General features: G+C 47.9%; 1 protein-coding gene across 2 annotated transcripts in view; it reads left to right on the top strand.

Annotated features, from left to right (window-relative positions):
- LOC119464573 (uncharacterized) overlaps window positions 1-22,985 on the top strand; it is a 47,231-nt gene that overhangs the window by 15,870 nt on the left and 8,376 nt on the right. The window contains exons 3-6 of one of the 2 annotated variants that reach the window (XM_037725592.2): window positions 1,936-2,202; window positions 5,592-5,720; window positions 14,314-14,655; window positions 17,182-18,092. In XM_037725592.2, the coding sequence (XP_037581520.1) occupies window positions 1,936-2,202; window positions 5,592-5,720; window positions 14,314-14,655; window positions 17,182-17,294 (851 nt within the window). In that variant the 3' untranslated portion in view covers window positions 17,295-18,092. Of the gene's footprint in view, window positions 1-1,935; window positions 2,203-5,591; window positions 5,721-14,313; window positions 14,656-17,181; window positions 18,093-22,985 lie in introns of those variants that run through there. The other variant, XM_049656117.1, reaches the window with a different exon arrangement.

Raw genomic sequence — 22,985 nt, 5'->3', positions numbered from 1 at the left:
ATCGCTTCTCGTTTCTAACGAGACGAAACCTAACGAGGGAAATAATGATGATGATGATGAATTAATGGCATCGCTTTTGAAACGGGTCGGTGACAAATAGTCACCTAGCCTGCTTGATTTATCAGGTATACTACACATGTTCTTCATCGAGCATTTTTGTATACATCTCATTAATCTTTTTCTTTTTTCCAAAATCTACCTTGTACTGCTACCTATGATTTTAAGAGATCAGATCGTATCAATCTCTTTCCTGCTTTTTTTCCACCAATACTTTGATGGTGTCTTCCTTATCTCTACGGCCGATCGGTTTATGTTTCCTTCTAGTTTAAACCCAAGTGCTTCTGGAAGTTGTACGTTACCTACGGTTCTTACTGGGTGAATCCTTTCGCATTCCATTAGGATGCGCTGAGTGGTCTCCGGATCTTTACGGCAGCATACACATGCCTCATCTAGTTCCGAATATTTGCTCCGGTGTGTTTTGGTCCTTAGGCAACCGGCTCGAGCCTCAAATAGCAAGGAACTGCCCTTTGTGCTGTCGTACAGATTTTCCTTTCTAATTTCTTTCTTCTCATTCTTGTAAATCCCCATGGTCCTTTTTGTTGCCATTCTTTGCATCCAATTCACTGTCTCTATTTTTCTCACTTTCTTTCTGATGACTCCTGGTTGTCTACTTACAGTTTCGATTATCCTGTACTTGGTTGCCAACTTCCTTGACCTCTTCCTCCATTCTGTGTTCACGCTCTTCAGGTACATATACTTGTGCACTTTAGCCGCCCATTTATTTTCATCAATGTTTCTGAGCCTTTCTTCAAAACTAATTTTGCTCTGTGCTTTTCTGCATTCAAAAGAGGCCCAACCCATGTCTCCATGCACTGCCTCATTTGTCGTATTACCGTGTGCTCCCAAAGCCAACCGGCCTACTGATCTTTGGTTAACTTCCAAACCCGCCAATATATCCGATTTTAAGCATAAAATGCCATTTGCGAACGTTAGCGCTGGCACCATTACTCCTTTCCAGATTCCACCCACCACCTCATACTTATTGTGGCCCCACAGTGCTCTGTGTTTCATTATTGCTGCATTCCGCTTCCCCATTATTTTCATATTATATTGGTGGTTGCTTGAGTAATTCTTTCCTTCGTTTATGTATACGCCGAGGTACTTATACTGCTTGACTATGGGTATGACTTGCTGTTGAATTGACACCACGTAATTACTCGTCTCTTCATTAACGATCATAATTCCTGATTTCTCTGTGCTAAACTTAAGACCTAGATTTGTCGCTCCGTTGCCACAGATATTCCCAAGTATCTGTAAATCTTTTTTTATTGTCCGCTAGTAGCCCTATGTCGTCTACGCACATCAGCCCAGGCACCTTCTGTTGCACCATTTGTCCATTACGCATGTAGGATAAATCAAACCGTAATTCGCTGTTTTCCAGTCGTCATTCTATACCCTTGACATAAAGCGTGAACAATGGAGACAGTGGACATCCTTGCTTCAATCCTTGGTGTATTCCCGCCATTTCATTACCTTTTCGACCTTCCCATACAATTTGTACTAGGTTGTCTCTGTATATCTCCCTCAGCAGCTCCACGAAATCGTCATCTATGCCTTCGTGCTTAAGAATATCTCATAACAATTCCTTTCTACGTTGTCATGGGCTCCTTTAATATCTAGAGAAACCTTCTAGATGTCAGCGCTACCTATCGGTGAAGTCGGGAGATAGGCGCGCCGACGGCATATGGCCTCTGAGATCGGAAGATCTCGCAGGCCAACTAAAACTGTAATAAACGTGAGCTGCTTAGCGTATGCTTTACTATAGCGTATAGCGTACGCTATAGTTGTATACGCTATAACTTTCTATAATAAGTTTACGGCCAATTGCTAAAGCATTCCACTCTGTAACCATGCTACGCACATCTTTCCCGACAGACGAAGCGCGGGACAATGTGCAGACGACGCTGTCCAACAACTCGTACTTCGTCCAGCCCCAGTTCCCGCAACCTTTCGGTGGCGGCAAAAACGTTTCGCTGACGGTGCTTCTACCGGCTTCCACCTGCCAGCTGCGCCTGGAACTCGAGGAGTTCCACCTTCTGCCCCCGGTGGCCGGACGCTGCCTCAACGACTCCCTGCGGGTCTTCGTCAACGGCAGCGACTCGTACGTGCCCGAGTTGTGCGGACACAACGCCGGACAACACGGTACTAATCTCCGGTATTTGTGTTCAAATAATTTTGACTGCTCTGCTTAACTTCTCTATCCTATGGTGTGACATCCCGTTTTATGTCGCCCGATACGGTGGTCTAGTGAATGAGGCGTTGCGCTGCTAAGTACTGGGTCGAGGGTTTCATACCCGGTTAATGCGGCCGCATTTCTACGGGACGAAATGTCGTGTGCATCTTAGAAAAAGTTAGGCTTGCACACACGGACACAAGACGAAGAAAACGGACAACACAAACGGTGTTTGTGTTGTCCGTTTTCCTTTTCTTGTGTCTATGTGTTCACACCAAATTTTTTTTTCTATTCATGTTAGAAAAGTAGTTAGGCGAGAACACAAAGACACAAGAACAGTCAAACGGACAACACAAACGGTGTTGTCAGTTCTCTTTTTCTTGTGTCTTTGTGTTCACGCCTAACTTTTTTGTTTGTGTTGTCTCTTCTCCTTTTCTTGTTTATTTGTGTTCACGCCAAACTTTTTTTTTTCTAACATGAATCCCTGCCAACTAACCCAACTTTCTGTTGTTCTACGTTCGTGTACTTAAATACACGTTAGAACACCCAAGGTGTTCGAAATTATTTCTGAGCCCTCAACTGCGGCGTTATTCATAGGCCCTTTTATGTCTGTAGGACATTAAACCCCATGAATCAATCAATCAGTCTTCCAGTGGACCTCGTCCTTCTGTGTACTGTCGTCTGTTTCAGCTGATTTCAGTGATTCAGCTGGTAGTTTATACGACGCGTACGCACCAAATGATTCAGATTCACATAGTGTTGGAATGACTTGCAGTGGTTAGGCTTCTATTAGCTAATGGTGATGCTACTGGTGTTGATCTTTGGCGGGCGACACGGTGATGTGCTCACAACCAACCGCGAAATGTATTTGGTGCATGAAAGCCACCCGAATAGGCAAACTTATGGGGTGCTTCTGCTTACTGTACGTTGAGTGTTAAGCGCACGGAGTATGTCTCACTTATCTAAAGTGACTAAACTTTCCAGCTCAGACGGGCCGATTTCGCGTTAAAGAAATCGCGTTGTCCCATTTGCTTTGGAATTTGTCTCACTTTCATGACTTCGTCGGAACCAAGCAATATTGATGCAGCTTGGCGTTGATATGACCTGCACCTTTTTGATAAGCTCTTCGGCGATGAGTCCAACACTGAATTCTTCAACAGTTGTACGATAGGATCCCGTCTTCCGGCCATGCAAGCATCGGAAAAGAGCAAGCGGCAGTATGTCCGCAACGAAAGCAAACGTCGCCACAGTTCCTTAGCAAATGACCTTTGTGAGATGCAATTTTTATCATGGGGTAGCTTAATGATGAATTTGTAAATGTCGCTGCTCGTAGGTATCGCGGTCTGTGTTAGGGTCTCTTTGAGAAAGAAAAATTCGGTTTTATATTTCCTTGGAGGTACCATACTCGTTCCAAGGCGTTTTTGAGTCTTCTAAGGAAGGTGGTGCAGGGTCCTCTTAAGATTGTGCCTTGCTAGAAAAGCAGTTCTAATGCATCCAGATGCTCACTAATCTTCGGTATATCTTTCGATGCACCGACAAACAGAGGCACATATATAGACCAGTATTGGCCACAATTGCCAAATTGATAAACGTGTATCTATGTCCTTCTTCGTGTTTGGTCGGTGACAAGACGTTCATTTGTATCATTTATGTAGTACGGTTTAAAGCGAAGCTTTACGAAGCTTAAATTTCTTTGCGTCTTCCTTCGGCTTTTCCACTGCTGCTGTCTTGCATGCCGCGTCTATAGGTGGTTCAAAGCGTGCATACATGCATGGCAGGAGCGTGGCAGACAGGAAAGGCGACTCGAGAAGCTCGTTTGGACATTTGCACCGCGTCGCAGGTGCGCAAAGCCCTCTGGAGCTCCCTGGGGGTCGCCACAATACCCTATTGACGGCTGTAATTATCCGTGACCCCCCGCAAAGGCACTGCAGAAACTGCAGCGTTTACCTCTCTACAACGTGCAACATTCCAGAGGGGAGGTGGATATAATGGCCGAGAGGAGGCTGGGGAGAGCAGGCAGACAATGGTTAGAACAGGTGCAGTCAAGAAACGAGTGAATAACAAACAGCCCTCGCACTCTTCGCTGTGGGCAGAGCTGGAGGGGGAAAAGGGGACGTGAGAAGGCGATGGAATGCTACTACTAGGCACAAAAGCGGTTGAGGAGAAGCTGGATAAATTTAAGTTCGAGGTATACGGTATGGTGCGTTTCTGCTATTTTTGTTAGAAATAAACACCATTGAAATTGTCAAGCGGACAACTGACGCACGGCGTTGCAAACGTAAAGCCGCATAAAAGCACCGTAGCGTCTAGGCGACATCATATCACCGTGCCATCTAAGCGTCGCACGTCATTCCATCACTTCTGTGGCCATCGTGGTAGCTTTGCGGCTATGGCATTAACTATCACCGCAGTCACATTTCGACGGGGCGAAATAGATAAATGCTTGTGTACATAGATTTAAGTACTCGTTAGAGAACCTCAAGGGGTCAAAATTAATCCGTTGTCTGCCACTATGGCGTGCCTTATAATCCGATTGTGGTTAGGCAACGTACAGTCCCGTAATTCAAGTAAAGTTTCACACTTCTGCCGCGATGCGATGTGTCGTGTGAGGCAATGACAATGCTAGCCTTCTCAGGGGTATTGAATAATGGCGGACAACAACGCCTCAAGCAAACACGTCTCCCTGTTTGTTCTGTGCACTACGCAGACAAACGAGCACGCAAGGCAACCTTTACCACTCTCGTATTGCGCTAAACGCTGAAGAAATTCAACGTTCGCCGTCATCATCACCGCTAATTATCGTCAATCAAAACAAATAGCACAGGAAGCTTCGGTTACATCGATTCCCACAGTGCGTGGGATCCGCAGATTTTGTTATTTTTCTATTTTTTACCTTTCCGCTCCTGTCTCAGTAATGGGACTTCACAGTATTAATAAATTAAATGGAATATGTATTTCCTTTGGGATACAATGGGAGTCAGGCACGAAAATTAGTGACGGTCCGTTGAATAATTCTACGCTTACTGGCTATCTTACTTTACTAAATTGTCACTAAACTTGTCGCTAGGAAATACGAAGTTGTCGTTAAAGTTAGCAAAAGCTCCCTAAGTTTAACGGCTTTCTCACTACGTTGCCACAACTAGATGCCCATCTTAGCGGGCTTACCGGCGCATGCAAATGAATCACTCTAATATGGAGTCTTAGAAAACTCGCTATCTAATTTAAGCGTTCTGCGCATGCGTACTGTCGCTGATCTTACTCTTTGAGAGTATAAATCCGCTTGAGCGCGTTATTCCTAAAGATCTCTGATGAAATTGTAAGCGGTTTCTCGTGAATTGACGCATGTGAATTTGCGCAGTGGTCATGCACTTTCCGGAGAACGACGAGCACAGCCTCCTGTCTATGAATGTGGCCACCCCGAAAGCCGGCTTTGAGAGGCGGTGGTCAGTCCGGATCGTTCTGTACAGCTGCGGCAGCAAGAAGTTAGGTAAGCTACTGTTTATTTATTTTCAAGGCTCTGTTATACTCCGACGTTCTCGGCGCGCGGGCGGGCGGCGGTTGCGGTCGGATACTTCCTAGGTGAACTTGTCTGTGGCGCGAAATGCATTTTGTGAAAAGGGGACAGAAGAGAAGAGACAGTGAAGCGCCAATCACTGCCTCTGATGCGTCAAAAGTGGCGACAAAACTTCGAGGAAGTTGTTGGAAGCTTACTTTATTAAAAAGAAAGGGTCTGATTGTGTTAGTGACACATCCATCACATTGTATTCTGCAGAAATGTGCTTTCTTGAAAAAAAATGTTATCATGACCATGTAGTTCCATGTCATACCTTGGCTCTCTTAACTTTCTTTCTGTATGCTCTGACGCTGTCATTAAACAGTTGGTAGTTTGGCAAAAAAAAATGGCGCTTCACTGTCTCTTCTCTTCTGTCCCCTTTTCACAAAATGCATTTCGCGCCACAGACAAGTTCACCTAGGAAATATCAGCACCAACTTGCCCAAGAAGAAGTTCTTTTGGCGGTCGGATACGTCACGTCGGCGACACCGCGCCAGGCGCAAGTCCGGCTCTCTACAGTGCAACCACTTCCGACGCGGCGCAGCGGCCGCAGCTGAAGAAGCGCATGCGCAGTCAATGCGCAGAACGTCGCGCCATCTGTCGTGAACCCGCGAAACAATTCCATTCGCCACTCGGACCTGTGCCTGTGGAGTGTCTGCCTCGTTTCGTGCGGATACAGTGCCTAGAATATGTATTCTAGGCACTGTAGTAACTGTAGTGCGGATTTCGCGCGCGTTTTCGTGTGAAGCGGCCATTCTGTACTGGCGGTGAATAGCTACAGCGACGAGAGCGGGCGCTCGGTGCTAACGTGTTCGGCGCGGTCGGCGCGAAATGCAGGCGGATCTATTCGGAGCCGGACGATGTCCAAGCGCGTCGGGAGCCGTCGGATTGTAGAGGGTGGCGCTTCAGCCGACGTAATGTCGCCGTGCCGCGCGCGCGCGCGCACGCTACGTCGGAGTATATCTGCCCCTTCAGAGCGAAAGCTCTACTACGCCATGTCTCGCAAGGTCATTCATCGCGTCGCAATGACCTTGAGCCGCCGGGGCGCAAGTGTGGCAGGTGTGACGTCACGCCATGTGATACGCTGCGGAAAGGCGTCGCAGCTGCAATCGCTCGGAGCCTCGGCGCTGCGGTACCACGTGACTAGGCGAGCGTTGAACTATGGTGCCTTTCTAGCCACCATAGTTGAACGGCTGCTTCGCCGACGCTTTGGCGCTCAGTCTCGCCGTGGATGGCGCGGCGGCTTGGGCCGTCTGTGCGTGCGCTCCAGCGCAAGCGGCAGGCTGAATCCAATCGTACAGTAGATATAAATAGACGGCAGGCTGCGAAATCTCAAGAAAAGGCAAAAGTTGGCTGCTGAAACACCGGAGCAAAGGGAGGCCAGATTAGCACGTTATAGAGAAGTTTGCCAAGCGCGGAAGCGTGCATTAATGAAACACTGTGCGCATAGTCTATGCAAAACTAGGCCAAAAAGGCCTTTCGCTCCTGATAACTAGGTTTACAAGAGTTAAACCGCAGTCATTTGTTTCCTTCATTGCCTCAGAAGGTAGCCGAGCGGCATTCCGCCTGCGCCTTCCCACAACGCCGACAACAGCCCAGGATCTAGAGCCGGGCGATAGGTCTGTAATTAAGTTTTGCAGCTACGATTAACGATCGAGGAATAAAAGTGTTAACAGCCCGCTGGAGGGCACACAAACCACAAAAAAGGAGAGTATGTGTCCTTTGTGGCACTGCTGAAATTACTGTTTACAAAAATGTTCTAACCAGTAAAACTGGTTAGAACGTACTTGTCTAACCAGTAAAACTAATGCGGCTGAATTTGTATGAAAAAAAAATTTATTCTCGCGGACAACTTTCTGTGGCAATGAAGCTACGGAGACAAAGCGCGCACAAGTGAGAGCGCTTCTGAAAAGAGCCCCACGTTTTAATCCACGTTGGTTTAGGCTGGGGAAGAGAAAACATAAACAGCTTATTAGCAACAGTTAAATAAGTCAGAACACAACACTGAGTGTTACAGTTTACTTATTTTGCAGCTTTTCCCTTCCGCGTCTGGGCAAACGCGAAACCGTTGCACGCGGAAGCTGCGTCGATTCAGCGTCTGTTCCGAGCAACCAAAAGCACTGTCAAACGCTGCCGGACTACTTGGCGCGGTAACACATGTTCAGCATCCACGCGCCCGTAGCTTTCCCTTCATTGCCACAGAAATTTGTCCGCGAGTATAGAACTTCTACTATCGAGCAGGTTACTGGGCTGTTGACAGGCACAGAAATAAACACATACAACTCATCCACTGCTTTTACAAATTGCTTTTGTAGCCGTAATGGCATTGCAAGCGTTCGACCCCAACCCGGAAGCGCAAAGCGGTCGGTGCTTGGGGCATACTAAGCTTGAGTGCCTTTATTCTAATTGCATATTTCATTGGTGACTTTCTAACTGTTTAAAGCGCTCTCGCAGTGTGGTTTACATGTGGCTTGTCAAACAAACGAGCACTCGGAACACGTTCGTCTGGTTCATTCATAGCGCCACGCTCCCGCTCGGGGCGTTCGGAAGGCACTCTCACTAAAGTCCCTAAAAAAAATAAAGTAGCGCCAACCGCACCCCTTCGCCTCTGCCTCCTCTCTCAGCAGCTGCAGCTGCGCCCCTACAGCGTCCAGGAGGAAACTACGGACGCGAAAGCGAAAGCGGCGCGCGGCCGCGCTCGGGCAGCCGCTCAGCGAACGGTACGCCGGTGTCGTCTGTGGAACGCGCGCTCGTTTCGCAGGTGCGCGGCCGAGCTCGGGCAGCCGCTCGGCGAACGGTACGCCGGTGTCGTCTGTGGAACGCGCGATCGTTTCGCAGGTCTTCGGCGGTGATCGTCCCGGGATGAAGCCATAGGCAGCGTATACACGGCACATGTTGCAACTGGCATGCACATTTACCATCGACGTGGATACACGCTCCATGCGCGAGACTCAAGCTTGAACGTACCGCAACACTGGATGCACGAATACAAGCAAAAAGATAAGGCAGATCACCCGTACTACCTCACAAAGCCGCGACGACGCAGAGTTCAAGTCAGTCCGACCAATACGCTGTAGCCACAATTCTCGCCGAACGGCATTTTCTTTTCCTCGCGGAAGGAAAAACAGCTTCTTTCCATTCTCGTACCTGTTTTTGCAACTGCGGGCACAGCAGGTCGGCATCGCGAGACGTGCAGGGCCAACGCGCCAGACTCGAACGCGGTGGAACGCCCGCCACAAAACACTCGCACGCCGTGCCAAAAATAAACAACGCAGTGGACAGACAAAATGGCGCCTTCACTACCTTCAGAAAAGCTAGTGCGTCGTGCTTGAAAAGCTTGCAGATTCTTAGCGCCGCCGAGTTTACACGGCGATAGTGGCGCTGCCATCGAGAGCGTCAGCGCCGAGCGCGTCCGCAAGCAAACGGTCGGCTCTCGCATCGAGTATTGCTTGCTTGAGGTGATGTTTTGTGCAGTGCAAGTGTTTTTATTATTTCACTGGTCTACAAAGCATGATACTTGCAGTATTTATCTCTCGAACACTCTTCCAATGAATCGCTTTAGACCGCAGCGCTCTAGTCCGTTTAGCGGAAAGATTTGAACAAGCCCATCTTTTCGGCCAACAGCCATGCCACCCCTCAACTGGCTCCATTTACAATCTGCAAGACACGCGGGAGAGGAGGAGCCTGCATGGGCGACACGAATGGCGCTACTTTATTTTTTTTAGGGACTTTAACTCTCACAGGGTAATTGAAAGTGTACGTAGACAACCAAGAGTCATCAGAAAGAAAGTGAGAGAAACGGAGACAGTGAATTGGATGCAAAGAATGGAAACAAAAAATACAATGAAGATTTACTTGTATGAGAAGAAACAAATTAGAAGGGAAAATTTGTACGATAACGCAAAGGACAGTGCGTTGCTGTTTGAGGCTCGAGCCGGTTGCCTATAAGGACAAAAACATGCCGGAGCAAATAATCGGAACTAGGTGAGACATTTGTATGCTGCAGCAAATATCCGAAGACCACTCAGCACATCCTAATGGAATGTGAAGGGATTCACCCAGTGAGTATAGGAGGTAACGTACACCTTCAAGAAGCGATTGGGTTTGAAGTGGACGGAAGCATAAACCGGTCAGCAGTCGAGATAAGCAAGATACGTTTAGATTATTGGTGTAAAGAAAGCGGGGAAGAGATTGATACTACCGGATCTGTTACAGTCATAGGTAGCCATACAAGGTAGATTTTTAATGAAAAAAAAAGATTAATGAGATGTATACGAAAATGATAAATAAAAAACCTATATAGCACACCCAATTAAAACAAGCAGATTAGGTGACTATTTGTCACAGCCCCGTTTCAAAGGGGATGCCATTAAATTATCGTCGGCATAATCATCATCACCCGCACTCTCAGTTGTACTCTCTTCGAAAGGCACTCTCAGCTGGGAGCGCGACTGAGATTTGCCAGAAACCAGATCACGTGGTTCCTTCGATTTCTCTCGGAGCAGGTGAACGTTCGATGAGGCAGGCTTTTCTTTTTTGGCTCTAATTTCGAGACGACTCCACCCCGCTTTTGAGCGCGGTAGGAACCATGTACCGTAATGGACTCCCTACTTCCTTGCCTGTAAAGGTGCAACAGTAAGCATGTTTAGCGCTAAAAGATAGTGAAGGACCAAAGTTAGGGTATGCATTGTTATAATGTTTTTTTTTATGGACATGTTCTAATAGGAGAGGTTGGCGCCCGGCTATTCTTCGTCGTTTGGCGAAAAAACAGATCACGAAATCTGAACCAAATTACGGCACAAATGTATCACAAAAAGCAGTCAATCGGCACTAACACGATCTGTACATGAGTTCGGAAACCCGCAGACGATATACATGTATACAGTTGCATATGTAAACACAAGTACTCTTAACCATGGGATGCAAACACGCTCAGTTTGGCTAAATAATAAATTGGTGTGCCTAAATAAAGACAACGAATTCAAAGGCTGGATAAGGGTGAAACATCCTTATGTTGGATGGCTGAAGATTATCGAGCAGTAGTTGCGCATCTGCGCAACAACCGTGGCTCTCTTGCGGCACAATAATTCGGAACAGTTCCCACTTGCATCGTGCTTTCTATCTTTAGGCCGTAATAAATGTTATCCATTACATTCTCACGACAACGAATATTCGGCGACTTGGGGTAGAGAATTATCGAATCGAATACGAATTCGTATTCGAATCTTGGAACGTCTTCGAATCTTCTGATTCGAATATTCGATACTCCAGAAATGCGCACGTCCTCATAGCCTAAACTCAAACGCACGGCGGGAACTGAGTTAACGAGCGCGACTCGTCTCTGCCAAGCAAAGCAGAAGCAGCTGGGACCAGGACGAGTACGGCTCGGGCTTTGTAGATATGAAGAAGGGAATATGCAAGCGGAGAGAGAAATAGCACTGTGAAACATAGCTGTTTGAAAAGAGGCCACGAACTGATAAACATTCACAGAGCAGGAGAGACAATTGGTTAGTGGCTCTCGTCTTGTCTGTCGTTCTCTGTATATATACCGGGTGTTCAAAATTAAGCTTTACGGAATTTTTAACAATCGCCTGTGGCAGGTAGCACAATTCTTATCGTTGAGCTGGGTTATTCGAAGAGGCGGACATTAGCAGCACACAGAATCGCCCGCCTCCACCTTATATTCCCTGAAGTTTACAATACCCCCAACTGCCGGTGCTGTGGCACTCACCCGGCTACGCTTCCGCATATGCTGTGGGAGTGCCCAGCACAGTACACACACATTAACACCACGACCCTCTCGTCGAGGTTGCGTGAGGCTCTGCGGAGCTCCACCCTCGACGACCAAACCTGGGCGACCCAGCACGCCCGTGAGGCAGCGGCGAGGCAAGCCCTCGACGTCCCCTCACGGGAGGCTTCGGCCCGGCCATCTTAAAGTGCTGGTTCCACAATAAAAGTTTATTCCTCCTCCTCCTCCTCCTCAAGCCGTGCCAGTTCTCGCCTCTTCCGAGTGGCTTTGGCTGCTCTGTTGTGTTTTGTTTGTATTTTTTTTTTCTTTTTATGGCAAGGCGGTTCACGTGATCTGCGACGCTGGTACTTTAGATCGGTGTAATATAGGGGAAGTAAAAAGTCGCAGTTTCAGCCAAAAGACGAAGCGTCAATTGCGATAGCAAATTTACTAGTAGAGAGCTATACGGAGTAAGGATAGTAGTTTTATCGGCTGCATAAACTTGGACCCATTCGCTTAATAACTGAATTAACAAGCATAATGTCAGCACACACAAGCAAACATGAATAGATCACACTCTATGACCGCACACAACCACTGCCAAAACGCTGGCGTGAGCAAGAGCGGCCGCAACAGCGACCGAAGGTTCTTGCGGTCTATCGCTTCAACGGAAACTGAGCGGCGAAAGCACAGCGCATACAAAGGTAAGGGCCGTGTGGAGATCGCTTTGAAGATACTGCGCACGCGCATCCCTCAGCCGCGCAAAGTACAAGTACGCAGTTGCTGGCAGAGTAGAAGCCGCGCCCCCTCCCTCCCGCGCTGCCTTCTGGCTTTCCTCCTTTCGCGTGGGCGATTGATTCTCCATTTACCCTTGCGCTCGGTCGCAACATACGCATTTGTGACCGCAGCTAAACGTCGCCTCCCCTCCCTCCCATCCCCCCACTGCCTTTCGCACGACGGAAGACGTAGCGTTTGCCCTCCGCCGTGCGTTCGCTCTCAGTGAAAGCGCGCGTGAGACGCGCATACGGCACGCGGCGACGATGTTATAGCCGTTGAAGTTTATACGGAACCTCACGGTAACGACGACTATACGACGACGGAAACGGCAGAAACGCGCTTGGAGTGTCCATATTATTGCTATCGCAATAATACAAGCTGTTGTTGATAGTAGTGTATGCCTTGTGTATGCCGTGTGCCTTTGTTATTCCTCGCGTTTATTTGTACTTGACACTCTCTAATAAAAAAAAAGGTTATTTTGTCACCTGTGGTAGGCGAGCCACACTCGCGACGTTTACGATGCTCCGCCGTTAGAGCTATAGCGATGGTTGTTCCCCCGTCTGCTTTCTTGGGTATTTTCTTGCATGTCAGCGTAACCTAGCCGGCTACTAGAAGGTGCTAACCAGCGCCGCTCGTACATACGTATGTATGCAGAGTCGTCATCAATATGAAAGGAACACCTATTTTTTCTTTCAAGCGCCCGTAAGGTCTGTACACACATGCCCTCCATAAAAGTAGTGTTCAATTATACAAAAAGTTAATCAGGAGAACTTATTGGTACGTATCAAATTCCTAGATTTGAATCCATGCATAACGAGTTATCGTAGTTTAACAAAAAGAATTCGCTGTTCCCTGCCATATTGATGGCGACTGTACACCCGGCCACAAAAGTTTACGGACCATGGAATCTCAGCAAACGTCCAATACACGAGCAGCATGTAGCAGTAGCCAGTAAAACTGTATACGACAATGTTGTTAACATATTCTAGTCGAGGCCGAAATTCAAACACCAGGTTGCGTTGTGAGGCTGCAGAGATACTCAACTTTTGCTCAGATTTCATGGTCCGTAATACTTTGTGACCGGGTGTCCATAAAGGTGCCGGACAGGGTCGAATTGCCCGCATGCTTTTATTTTTTTCATTTGACCCCAATTTCGAGTAATATAATTCCTAAAAAGCGTGACACCTTCCTACAAGTAAACTCTGTAAAATGTTCGCGCCTGTAATGTACCCCTGAGAAAAAGTGAACGGACTAGTGACTCAGCGATAAAGCATATTTTCTTCTCCGCACATGAGTGTAACTTGTAATTTGAGTCTGCAGTGCAAATTTGGCCTCGTTATCTATCTAGAGCACTCACCAACTTCAGTTTGTGCTTCTAAACTACGTCTAAATTCAGTTATTTGTTTGTCCAGCCTGTGGCTGTAAACTTTTCCTCGCGGGTGTACATTCTTCGTGTCTTTATTCTTCTCCTTTATTTCGCGCCATTACGTCTCAACGACAGAGTGTTAAAGCGACAGCTTTAAAGGCCCCGTGGCGCAGAAAATCCGGTGTCGTCGGCGTTGTTCGTGAGTTGACCATGAGCGAACGTTTTCTACCAATCATACTACTGCGCGCCGCGTTTCTGCAAATCACAGAGCGGCGCTCGGTTCCTGGCAGCACAACCAGATGGCCGTCGCCTCCACGAATCCGCGGCACCAGACATGCGGGGGAAAGAAAAAAAACATTGCCAGAAAGCTCGCCTTCGTACGCAGCGTTCGCCGCAAGCGTTTTAATGTTTGAAAGATGGAGAGATGAGAAGGATGACGAGGCGGAAGGAAGGCAGGGGTGATAACCGGAAGAGCGTCTAGTTGGTTACGCCACGCTGGTTCGGGAAAAGGGGGAATAGAAAGATTGGAATGAGAACTAAAGAGGTCAGCGACCTAGTATAACAATGGACCAAGTGCATCACGAACGACGGGAGTTATATGAAAGAGATTTGTAACCGGTGTTCTCTAATCAGCGCCTTTCTCTCCGTCTCCGCAGCGCAACCCGGTTGCCTGCAGCACCACGGCGGTTGCAGGGGCTCCTTCCGGAGCTTCGCGTTCACTGAGGAGGCGCTGCACTTCGTGCGCGCCCTCAACTACGCCGTGTGCATCGCGCGCCCCAGCTGGCTGCAGGCCATATCGCTCAAGATTCGCACCGTGTCTCGGTACTCGCCGACCGAGACGACCCGCAGCGGTGGCAACGGTAACAACAACAGTGGCGGCGCTGCTGCTCAGGAGTGCCGGAGCAATTTCATCCAGCTGCCGCCGGGATACGACAGCCGGCGCGGCCTGGCCGCGCCCGTTAGGATCTGTGGCGGAAACCAAACGGTCGTGCTACACAGTGAGTAGCTGCGAAGTTTTGTAAGTGTCTTGTGTACCGCGTGCTTCTGCGGGGGAGTATCTGAGATTAAATATCTGAGGAAAGTGTACAGTCATTGCATTCTACCGGTGCTAACATATGGGGCAGAAACTTAGAGGTCAACAAAGAAGCTCGAGAACAAGGACCGCACAAAGAGCGATGGAACGAAAAATGTTAGGCCTAACGTTGAGAGACGGGAAGAGAGCAGTTTGGATCGGAGAGCAAATGGGGATAGCCGATGTTCTAATTGACATTAAGAGGGGGAAATGGAGCTGGACAGACCATGTAATGCGTAGGAAGGATAACCGGTGGACCATTAGGGTTACAGAATGAATACCAAGAGAAGGGAAGCGCAGTCGAGGACGGCAGAAAAACTAGGTGGGGTGATGAAGTCAGGAAATTGGCAGGCGCATGTTGGAATCAGCTAGCGCAAGACAGGGGCAATTGGAGATTGCAGGGAGAGGACTTTGTCCTGCAGTGGACATAAATATAGGGCTGACGGTGATGATCTCAGATTATTATGAATAGTGGTAGGCAAATTTAGAGTTACAACGAGGCCGTGCTGGAGAGGTTGGTAACATTACGCCTCCGGCTACTGTAGTATCTGCAGAGCCGGTGCCCTCTTCCAATTGGTACTTTCGAGGGCCCATTGTTGTATCTGCTAGTGGAGGCCTACGCGAAACGGACAACGCGCACACCCGTACTGACGAGTGGAGTAAGGAGAGGAGGCGCCTAGCCATGTAGCGGTGGGCTAGCGGGACTCCGCGCATGCGCGTGGAGCAAGGAGGGGCCGTGCTAACAGAGGCCAGAGAGCGGGCGCATGGAGGTGTGCACGCATCGGCGACAAACTCTGTGACCTTGGAATTATCGTTTGACCTTGGCTCCGACTATAGACGATGTTAGGAAGAGTTGCGCAAACAAAAAGGCGAACACCCGAAAAAACCAAGTAGACGACGCACGAAGTAGAGGCGCTCTTTCCGTCTACTTCGTTTTTTTCCCCTTTGTTCTTCCTTTTGTTTGCGCAACTCTTCCTAACATAGCCGTGCACCGACTCGTACAGCAAGAATTTCTACTAAACTACGCGACTATAGGCAAAAAAAAAAAGCCACTGAACTCGCACACAACTTCCCACGGCAATGAGCTCAAAGCTACAGGGGCGGACCTTTTGCACCTGTGTTGGAGCCCCAAGTATTCCGGCGGAGTTTCACAGGGCTTTCGCTTTCTCGACACAGATACTGAATCAGCGCAGCTCACACGTGCAGCAATTTCGCATTCGCCCGAACACGGAAGTTAAAACCAGAAAAATAAGTCAAATTTAATATTCAGCGGTGTAGTTTGTCTTATTGTGACTGCTGTAAATAAGATGTTCGTTTTCTCTTCCCCAACTAAGCCTGACGAGGATGAAATGTGAAAGGCTCCCGTAAAGGTTTCTATTCATTGTGAAATAAATATTGTGAATGGCTTATATAGATTAAATTTTAGATAATGAAATTTATAAAATCGAGCTGACTGTGAGGCACGGTGGTCGATGAAAGACGAAAAAAAAAAAAGAAGGGTGGCGACGCCGCCTTGAAGTTTCCGCATTAGCTCGTTGTGACGTCATGGATATGAGCTATACATTGTGTTCTAAAAGAGCGAAAGACTGAACTTAGCAAGTTTCAAAAGCAATTACTGGGCCACAACGGCCCAATACACAAAAGTAGTTCGAAATCCATCACGTCACAGTGACGTCTGTGGTGTCGGCGCGAACTTTAACAAAATTGACCGTTGTTATCCCTTCTTATGATCACCATTTTACTACATTAACGAAAAAAAAATCATTTTTAAAGAACTCTTTATAACTGTAAACTGTTTTGGTGTCTTTATCTAGTGTCCGTTTAAAGAATCTGCTTTTCGAGCCAATAGCCTTCTTTGGATTTTTTCAAACGTTGTTCTTGCTGCTAGCGGCGGACTTTCTCCGCTGTAGAATGAAAAGAGGACAACGCCGTAACGAGGAGGAGAGGGCTGCCACGGAGGCGGAGCCAGTGGAAAAAAAATTGTAGGTCACTGGGGGAGAGGGAAAGGCGCCGTCGGTCTCCGGACTTTGCTGATAGGTCGGAAAGGCGCTGGCGTCACGCCAGAGGTAAAGCTCCTTGATCGAGAGTTTTGGAGAAGTGGTTCCCCAGTGTGTAGCTGCAATGAATGTGTCAGAAAAAGGTACAAAAGTTGGAGAAGCGGCGTACGTGAGGCTCGGCCGCCATAACCGCCGATAAACGAGAAGAAACGAAATCGATGCAAAGCTTACCAACGGTGTGCCGACACCATGACCACAGCGGAAGGGTTAAACATTGCACCAAATATTTCTCAACAGATAATCCAGTGGATTCAGAAAGCTATTTGCTCACTTTAACAATCATATTCGCTGGTATCTGCATAATGTTTTAGCTGACGATGTGTTTTGCGGATGCCTTTAATGCGTATAAACAGTTTTCAAAGACGCGCTGACGAGTCTTCTCCCCCCTTTTTCAGTGTCCGTCCAAGGCCCCCTTGTCTTTTACATCGTCAGCAGCGGCAGCTCCGACCAACGGACCCAGTTTCGGGTGGACTACAGCCTGTACCCTTGCTCCGACACCTCGACATGAACGATTCTCTCAAGCCCTGCTCAATCTTATCACGTCATAGATTCAACAGATACCACCCACTCGCAGATAAATCTGCGTTATATCTGCGTCAAACACCGATACAACTGACATGGAAGCACAGCTAGAACTTCGGTGATAGTGACGTGTGGTGGCAAATGCAATCCTGGCGGCGTCGCTGGTGCTCAAAAAAAGCATTGCGACGCTCAAGAGGGTAGACGTAACGATGACGGGCTTTATTTGCCGCACCTTACGTCATCTATTGCGACATCCTTCAGACGTTGTGACAAATTGCGCGTGGCAGTTCCAGTGCGAAAATCATTAGTTTCGCTCTTCTCAGCATCCAGCAGCAAATGTTAAGTCTCCGAGTATTAATCTGTCATGTTGCTGCCAGCTTCACGAGCGCACTAACTGTGAACTGGACTCGAAGAAACCACTGCATATGTACATTCGCGTCAGGGACTACTTTCATTTATAGCTTTCAGCGGCATTGAGCATACAACCAAACGGATGGAAACGGACGAAGCACTTGTCACCTAACAACAAGTGTTGTTTTCTGTCACCTCCTTGTCACTCTTCAGATTTTGCGGTAACGCGCTGGCACGCCGATCAGTTATTACTTAATACCCTGTTTCCCTAAAACTCCTTCATCGAGGAGGGTCGATGGAATACCGTGCCCAATACAACTCGAGTGAAAAACGATATTGGGGATTACTTAAGGTGCTGCTTTCATGGGGAGCATCATTTTAGTGGTGAACATCGCATGGAGATTCATAATAAAATGTGAGTGTTGCTCAAAAATATTTCCCGGCACAGTTTTAAGTCGTACGTTGCCTGCCTACCTAACCTAATCACCTTAACCGACAACTAGACATAACGGAAACTCTTGAAAAGAGATGTCAAGCAAGCGAACAGCTTGAGGCCCGTGGTGACCCACGCGTCATGCCTGCAACCCGAATGCGTGAACTTCTACAAGGACAAGACAAATAATGACTGGCGCGCACAGCGCTGATTCGCAACTAAAATATTCATCATCGCTACACGCTATGTAGGTATCGGAGCAGTTAAACCTACTAAGGAAAAAAGCGGAGAGAATAGATGAATGACATAGCGAGGTGTAATCTATTAGCGATATAGGTTAAAATAGAAGATATGCTACACGAAAAAAGTTGGGCCAAGATAACGAAGGGGAGATTAACCCAGTGTCTGTTCAGAAGGGTCCGCTGTTGTAAGCCTGCCAATAAAGTCTGATGGCATTAGAAAAAACAAAACAACAGTAGTCAATAGCATAAGATGTATCAAAAATACGTGACAATGCGGCATCAGGAAAGGCAATGACCAAGTTCGTCTGGCGAGGAAATTACTTTGTTTATATGATAGCGAAACTCGAGGTATACTCGCGCGAAAGTTTATAGAGCATAATCTTAGTCTTATGTTTCCAGTCGTAGCTGCTGTCCGGCTTCACCTGGGCTCTGCAGAGTACAGAAGCTGCAGAGCTTACATTTGTACTCTCGCGCAAAAGCCCAGAGGGGAGATGGAATGATAAAAAAGGTGTAGTGTCGCCCGAAAGGCGAAGCGTCGATTGCGATAGCAAATTAGCAGAGAGCCATGCGAATGTAAGGATGGTACTTTTATATCGGCCGTATCGACTTGTAAACATTCGCTTGGTAACTAAATTAACAGGCATAGTGTCAGCGCGCACATCAAACATGAACACTTCACACTCGATGGCCGCGCACACTCGCTGTCAAAACGCTGGCGTGAGGAAACGCGGCAGCAGCAGCGAGCGCAGTGACCTTCGTGCTGTTGTCTATCGCTTCAACGCTAACTGGGCGCCGAGAACACACAGCACGCACAAAGCTACGAGCCGCGAACGCACGTATTATAGACTGCGCCCCTAACGCAGATCGCTCTCAAGATACAGCCGCGCGACCGCGCGCATCCGCCACATGCGTAGTTGCAGCCGGAGTAAAATGCCGTCCCCCTTCCCTCCACTCCCCCCGACGCCTCACAACGTTGGGTGCCTCGTGCGCGGCGAAAGATGGCGCACTTCCTCCCCGCTTTCTTCTCTTTCGCGCGGACGAGATTGAGGTGCGCTCATCGGCTTCCCTCGCACGCTTTCACTCGTATACACACAGCGTCGAGTGCGCGGTGACGGTGTTATCGCTCTTGGACCTTATACGGAACCTCGTGGCGACGACGACGGCAAAGGCAGAAATTCGCCTTCAGCCTCCATATAATTTCTATCGCAATAAAAGAGGAGACACACAAAGCGTAAAGCCAACGCCGTGACGAAACACGCGGATAATAGGCTAATTGACGCTCTTCCATCGTGGCAGCTTGCATACATGGCAGGACGGCGGATTGAAGGCAAAGGAAGCGTCAGCAAAGGCAAAGTCGCCGTTAGCACAGTTACAGGCACGATTACAGGCACGATTTCGATCGTACTGCGCTGCGATCGAAACTCATACTTCGCATGCTAATGCTAGCGTAATTTGCGGTGTCTGAAATTGAAACACGTCTTCGCGTCCACAGTTCTATTGTTTCTCATGTACGGCTCCCAAGTTCTAAAGCGAAGTTTTCTTCGCTTTAGAACTTGGGAGCCGTGGTTTCGCCTGGGTCGGTTGGTCGCTCAGTCGTTGGTCGGGTTCTCGATGTAGGATTGTCCTAAGCACGCGGCAGCCCGCGAACGCTTCATGAACGAAATACCTGCAGATATCTAGCCAGCCACGTTGGACTATTGGATTCGACCTCGCCAAATGTTTCCTAATCGTTACCGAACCTTATCGAATTCGTCGACGATGGATACGGACTAGGCTAGTGTCTCCTGGGGAACCGCCCACGAAGACACGAGCAACCAAGGTCACCGTAGGGGGCAACCACCACACACACCTCTAATGCTTAAGGCAGTCGGGACTTCTCTTTTAAAAAAGACGTTACAAATCAAATCACAGAGTTGACGCATCGTCACTGAAAAAAAAAGAAAAGAAAAGCTCGTTTGATGGCGTTTTAATGCGACCGATGCTTACATCACATGTGTCGTCAATAAATATTTTAGTTGACAGTCAGCGCTGAATACGTGTGCCATTGTGTGTTGCGTCACGTCCTTGCGCATGTTCCTCCACTCATCCCTTCACCTGGACTCACGAAAGTGGATGGCAGCACCACCTTTCGGCAGAGGTGGTCTCTGTGCTTTAGTGGCACTCCACGGCAAGTCTTGAGAATCGTAGTGTCTCCTGCAGTCAAGGGGAGGCACTGTGCTCAACCGACGCCTCCTAGATGCCAGGTCTGCGCACTCTGCTTTATGACTCCCTGCTACTTGAACCCAAATTGCCATTGCCAAGCCCACCGTGACGAAAGTGGTGACGTCAAAATGACCGCGGCATACTCGGGAGTGCCCCCATTAGATTCTGTGGCAGTGGGGCCAGGTAGTATGGCTTTACGGATCGAAGTAGACCGGCCTTGTGCTATCTAGGAGGCGTTAGCTCAACTCGGTGGAGCGGAGAAAGAGCTTCGAGTTGAAGATCGCTTGAGAATAAAGGGGGCATGAATAGCCTAACTCACCCGAGCCTCCACTTTGCCGTGAAGTGCAGTGGAAACACCTGCAATAGAGCGAGCTAGGGAATGAGAGGTGGGTGCGGCCCTGTTCCGTCTTCCTTGAACTTGGAATCTTGCGCGAACCGACGCGCGCACACACACAAACACACGCGCACGTACGTGCACGTACGCGTACGAATTTCCACGTGCGTTGATATAACCTTTATGCTAACCACGTGGTAGACACCGTGGTAGATCAATATGTTAACGGTGACCAGGGTGTAATGTTCTGATGCGCCCGATAGGGCGTGTTATATTTATTGCACGAATAATTAATTGGGCATATTATGAATTAGGGACCCCATAACTATCGTAGGAGTCAGGAAAGGTGTATATTTTAAACATAGTATGAAAGAAAAAATTGCTTCCGACCGCGCAATTCGATTGGATCTTCGTTGATTTGGCGATGGAAACATAAACGACTGAAGGTTAGTTTTGCAACAAGTAAGTGATTGTTGTTGTGGTAGACCTGTTTGTAGTTTCTGCCGCGCTCTTCTGCAATTAGAGACCGCATTCCAGCAGGAAAGGAATACAATAAAAAAAATGAATCTACATGGCCAAAAAGATGCCTTGAAGGGACAGTAAAGCGACGCTCTAAATCAGTTTAAGCTGTTCTTTTCCAATTATTTGAAGAAAAAGAAAAATGATTACGTTCCTCAAGCCATGCTAAATAAGAGGCGAATCAACTTTCCGGTAAATATACGTTTCGAAAGGCGGGCATACTCTGTTATTAGTTTATTTAAAAATACGTTTGCCCCTGTTAAAGGCGCCGCGTACACCTCTATTCTAACTTCTGGTCTAAAAAAATAATCTCAACGTAAGATAAAACTACAGTGGCATACAAGACTCTGCCATCCCCCAGTTAGGGTATATATAAGTGTGCGAGATTATAGTTAGGGTAGGGTAGCAAGCAGGGCATTCTGTTTTGTTTACCGATCATGCCTTTTACCTTTCTCTCGTCTCTCTCTTCCCCGAAATACACAAAAAAAAAATCAGTGCTGCTATGGTCACCGCACTGGATTAAATGAGTTGTTTTCAGTGTATAAAATCAGTCAACGAGAGCCACATTCAATAAAAGCAGCCTTTTTTTTTTTTTGCTTCCGTAATGACTTTATTGACCTACAGCTGTTTGTGGCTATTGTAGATTGAGAGCGCCGGATCAGAGGAAGACAGAGAATTGTCTATTGAGACAGAGAGACCGACTTTAATGATCTCAAGACGGAGAGGTAAGTCTGAAAGATATGCTTCGGACTTGGCACTTCTTTCTGAGGGACGGGAAGAGTGGGAAAGATGAGAACACGATCGAAGTTGTAGACGATGGTAAAGGGCGAATAGGGTGGCAAAGCAAATGCAGAACATTCTTCATTGAGTTGCTCATAATTACATATAGCCTAGAGTAGACTGCTTGCAGACTCCTCGTGGGGAAAGGTGGCTGTTATATCGACCTCGGTTTGCGTTTCACGTGGCGAGGGTGACGTCACGGAGGATGCGACTGCACACGTGACTGATGTCGACGGTGACTTCAGGGGCGGGAAGGCGGGGGGGGGGGGTGTATTTTCCGACGTAGACACTGAGAAGCCGTGCGACATATCACTTATCACATACACATATGCTCATAGAACACGTACAGTCGGCCACAAAAGATTGCGGGAGACGGTCTTTGCGAAAAAAGCTGAATTCCCGAAAATTCCCGGGCACATAGCGTCGAAATTTAAGTAACTTCTTTGTGCTGTTGCCTTTGCGACCTACGCAGTAATAAGTCAATTTAGAAGCGCCAATTAAAGCGCAATTAACGAGCGCAAATTAAAGTTTGTCGTGAAACCCACGTCCCGTAAACTTTTGTGGTCACCTGTACGGGATGCCCCCTACGACTTATAAAAAGTGCTCTGTGACTGGTGCCAATATTTCTCACAGAGAAACTGTAACGGCCGCACTGCATCAAGATAAGTCTAGGTGGTGTTGACTACACTTGCAGTGCGAGTCGAGTTTGGAAATGAGGCCCATTTTCGGCCGTCGGGGAGCGCCGCCTGCACATTGCACGCTACGAAAGCGCGGCTGCTGGCGTTTTGATGGCCTGCAGACTTTAACCAAACTTTG

The sequence above is a fragment of the Dermacentor silvarum genome, chromosome 9 (assembly GCF_013339745.2).
Source record: "Dermacentor silvarum isolate Dsil-2018 chromosome 9, BIME_Dsil_1.4, whole genome shotgun sequence".
Lineage (NCBI taxonomy): Eukaryota > Metazoa > Arthropoda > Arachnida > Ixodida > Ixodidae > Dermacentor > Dermacentor silvarum.
Note: the sequence above shows the minus strand (reverse complement) of the source record. Positions and strands in the feature narration are given on the sequence as shown.